The 4,178-nt window shown below is 46.0% G+C and overlaps 1 protein-coding gene across 1 annotated transcript; it reads right to left on the bottom strand.

The window, feature by feature from the left end:
• Window positions 1-297: 297 nt before the first annotated feature.
• Window positions 298-2,925, bottom strand: slitrk5 (SLIT and NTRK like family member 5). The gene has a single exon (XM_085347611.1). It carries the CDS (start codon window positions 2,923-2,925, stop codon window positions 298-300), a length of 2,628 nt encoding a protein of 875 aa, XP_085203737.1.
• Window positions 2,926-4,178: the final 1,253 nt, after the last annotated feature.

Here is a 4,178-nt window from a genome sequence, read left to right as displayed (position 1 = left end):
AAGTTGGGTAAGATTTACCTGTACACTTACATTTTTGTGTGTTATTCAATCTTCACCATAGAAAAATAGATTTTGCATCATCAGTTAAGCAATTTTGTTCATCCATGTCTCGAGAAAGCTGTATCCATTCCTGTAATGTCATGTTTCTGAAATAAGAATAAGATTGTTCGGCACACCCCGTTTCAACTCTTTCTCTTTCGCTTGTTTGTATTTGTGCCAAGGCACCCTAGAAACTGAGCCACTGTTTCAAGGAGGGTCGAGAGAGAAAATGCTTCATTATGCTCACGACTCTGTTGCTCAGAACTGGCTAAAGGTGGTCTGTTTCTCAAGAACTTCGAGGTAATCAGGCTCAGACTGCAGTTTAGCTTTTAGCTCCAAATACTCATTCCTGTTGGGCTCGACATAAACAGTACTGGGTGCTGTGCCATAGAGCACTGTTTCTCTTATTCTCTCCGGGTGCAAGAACTGACGTCTGACATCAAAATTTGGGTTGTACGTGTACGACACGGGACCCGTATACTTGTACTCTAAATTGGCCCCTGCTGGGATTGACGGGATGGACTGGTGGGGTGACTGCTTATCGGGTTCAAGGATCCCTCTGAAGAAATGGTCTGCATCCTGCACAGGGGAAGGGTTTTCACGTGGCTCGATGGTGCTAACACTGTATGAAGGGCTCCTCATTGTACTACTGTCCCTCTCATCATCTGGGGTACTCCTGTATGTGACCTTGAGCTCATGGAGGTCACGGTAATCCTCCACTGTGTTCCCCTCCCTTGACCTGTAAATGGGATTTTTGCACATATGGCCCATTGGATGGGGGATATATTCATATACATGACCAGCCGGGGCCTTAACTTTAGGTCCAGAGCGGTTGCTGTAGAGGCTGTACTGCAGGTTAAAAGAGCTGACGTCGGAGTTGTTAGTGCTAGTACGGTCACTCTGTGACTTTTTACGCTTTTTCATGACCACAACAAAGAGCCCCGCAGCCACAAAGACAGACATGATGAAAACAAGCAGGAGGCTGAGGATGAGGACGGAGAGGGGGACGGTGCTGCCAGGGGGTTCCAACCTCCGAGTAGCACCTGTGGTGACAACGTGTTCGTCCATGGGCTCCTCCGTAGGTGGAGTTGGCGAGACATAGGCTTCGGAGTAATCTGGGCAGAGCTGCTCTGACGGGACAGAACGCAGGTCCATTCCTGTGTGGCGTTTTGGCGTCTTGCACACGACCTCATTAACCACAGTGCCTGCACTGAGCTGCTCGAGCCATATCTTCATCCCCACTATGTCGCAGGAGCATTCCCAGGGGTTCTCAAACAGATCTATCTGCAACAGCAGCTTGAGCTGATCCAAAACACCACTCACGGGGAGGTTTTGGAAATGGTTGTTACGCAGATTAAGCCTAGACAGGGAGAGGCTGGAAAAGATGCCCACAGGTAAAGTTTTCAGGAGGTTGTTGTTCAGGAAAAGCAGCTGCAGATTAGGGAGATAGCGGAAAGTGCCCGCATCGACCTCCTTGATTTTGTTGTACTCTAAATAAAGATATTGTAAGTTCTGCAAACCAAAAAACATTTCTCCTGTGAGCCTGTCCATGAGATTACCATTCAAATACAGCCTACGCAGGTTGGTTAAATCCCCAAAAGCCCGGTCGTGGATCAGAGTTATCCTGTTGTTTCCCAGGTGAAGCAAATCCAATCCAGTGGCGTCGACAAAATCTGATCTCCGCACCACAGGGATGTAATTTCCAGTGAGATACATTTTTTTAGGATTGTATGGCTTGGGTTTTAGGTCAGAAATGCTTTCAATCTTTCTCTCTTGGCAGTTGACATTTAACCCAATTTCAGATATCTGCAGATTACATGTGCAAGCAGTGGGGCAGTCCAAAGGCACAGGAGATTTGGTCTGAAAAGCAATGATGGGGCCATAGTTGTATGGATTGCCGCCTGGTATTCGGGAGGTGGGCTTTAACCTGGTTCTGTTCAATTGCCGTGTGCCCTTGGTAGGCCTGGAAGAAGACCTTAAAACAGCCGAGGAGGTGGCAGAGGCTGTGACAGCGGCTGGTGTGGTCTGATAGTATCCATTAGTGCTGCTAGGCGGCGCAGGCCTGACTGTGTCTTCTAGGGGTCTTCGTGGGCAGAGTTCCTGCTTTGACACCTCATCCAGGTCTCTTCCATGGAGCCTGAATGGCGTCTCGCACACCACTTCTCCCACCAGAGCTGTGTAAGCTATACTCTCCAGCCAAGCCTTCAGAGCAATGAGCTCGCAGGAGCAATTCCACGGATTCTCCTCCAGTTGTAATTCCACAACTTTGTCCATGTGCTCTAGGAGGCCAATATAGGGGAACATTTTTAAGCGGTTCCCTCTCAGATCCAAGTGCGTAAGGGGGACATTCCGGAAGATGTTGGGAGGAAGGGCAGAGAGCAGGTTGTCGTTCAGAATCATCACTGTTAGTTGGTGTAGTTTGCTCAGGGCGTTGGACTCTATGTTTGTGATGAAATTATAATCAATCTGTAGGTATTCCAAGCTCTCAAGTCCTTTAAAGGTTTCATCTCTCAGAACTTCTATCTTGTTGTTATTCAGGTGCAACCTTTTTAATCCCTGGAGTCCATTGAAGGCACCCGACTCTATCTCAGAGATATCATTGTTCCCCAAGTGCAGGATGGTCACCCCGGTGTAATTGATGAAATCATCGACCGACAGCTTCTTCAGGAGGTTCCCCGTGAGCAGGAGGTGGTACATGGAGTACTGGACAGGGCTGATCTCCGTCAGCCTGATGATCCCCCGGTTCTCGCAGCTCACCGTCAGGATCCCTTCCTTCTCCTCGCACGTGCACAGGTTTCGGCAGATCTCCCCATAATTGTCATACATCTCAACCAGCCTCAGAGATGATGCAATCAGAAGTATTATTTTTAGGATCCAGATATGCATTTTTCCTGGGAGAGGATGCCCCAGCTCACTCAAGTGCAGTACCAGTATGAGGTGTCATCTAAGGAGGGGAGAGAAAAGGACGAGTTGTGTTTTACACATCATGGGCACAGGTGCAATATTTACAGAAATGCAAATTTGCTCACTCAGAAGAGCCTAAAAGAGCAAACATTAGATGTATTCACACACATACACACGCACACACACACACACACACACACACACACGCACGCACACATATTTTTCCAATATGCAGATGTGTTATGTCGGCATCATTTTGATTTTGAAAGTGGCAGAAAACAAGTTGCGTGTTTAACAACTACATGCATAAAGAATGTTGTATTTAAAGTAACACAAGTATCCGCTATTGGACGGTCACTGCGCATTTTTTGATAGCTCGCCTGAATTCCAATCCATCTTGTTAGAATAAGAAGAAGAAAAAGAAGAAGCTATCGCCATCCACCGTTTGCAGACTCGGAGATTCCAGTATTTGTTAACAGATGACAGTGGAAAAACGACAAACGACACTTCTTGTCAGGTAATCTCGAGTCTCATTCCTTGTGAGATGGGTGATTGTTGCATTTACGGTCTCTGTTGTTATTATTATTATTATTATTATTATTATTATTATTATTATTATTATTATTATTATTATTATTATTTGTATGTGTAAATGTTTGTTTGTTTGTCTTTTCCTTTGACGATTCAAACTCACATTAAAACCTCGAGGATGAACTCCTATCTCCGAACTACAAAGATACCTCACTCACCCCTCATACCCGACGACTTGGGGAAACTGTCGGATCCCTTCTCTCCACCTCCACAACATGAGGATGAAAGACGGGGGGGTGAGGGGGGGGGGGTGTTTATTCCTGTGCTATGATTAAAAACCGTCCTCGGTGCGAATAAAAATAAAATGCCGGTTCCCTGATACCAATCGACAGGGACAAGCAGACAGTCCTCATCTCTGTAGAAAAATGGATACACATATATATATCCGACCTGCCATAGAAAATGTGAATATGAGCCTACAAGGCGACAGTCGCAGCCCTTCTTCTTCTTCTTCTTCTCCTTCTGCTGCTGCTGCTGCCCACGGGCGGAAAAAAGAGGAAAAAAAAGAAAAGAAAGATTGAAAAGAAAGAAAGGAGAGGAGTTGATCAAAGGCAAATCTCGCGGAGGATCTCTGATCCAAACTACATTTTGACGTGGAGTAGATAATTCTATAATCAAGTATTATGTATGGCATCTGCTATATA

The sequence above is a fragment of the Diplotaxodon limnothrissa genome, linkage group LG23 (genome assembly GCF_057381915.1).
Source record: "Diplotaxodon limnothrissa isolate DT_005_m linkage group LG23, D_limnothrissa_male_GT1.1, whole genome shotgun sequence".
In the NCBI taxonomy this organism is placed as follows: domain Eukaryota; kingdom Metazoa; phylum Chordata; class Actinopteri; order Cichliformes; family Cichlidae; genus Diplotaxodon; species Diplotaxodon limnothrissa.
This window is presented reverse-complemented; position numbering and strand designations above follow the sequence as displayed.

What these genes read in the sequence shown, in the direction of transcription:
- slitrk5 (XM_085347611.1), bottom strand. Translation starts at nt 2,925, where the DNA reads ATGCATATCTGGATCCTAAAAATAATACTTCTGATTGCATCATCTCTG.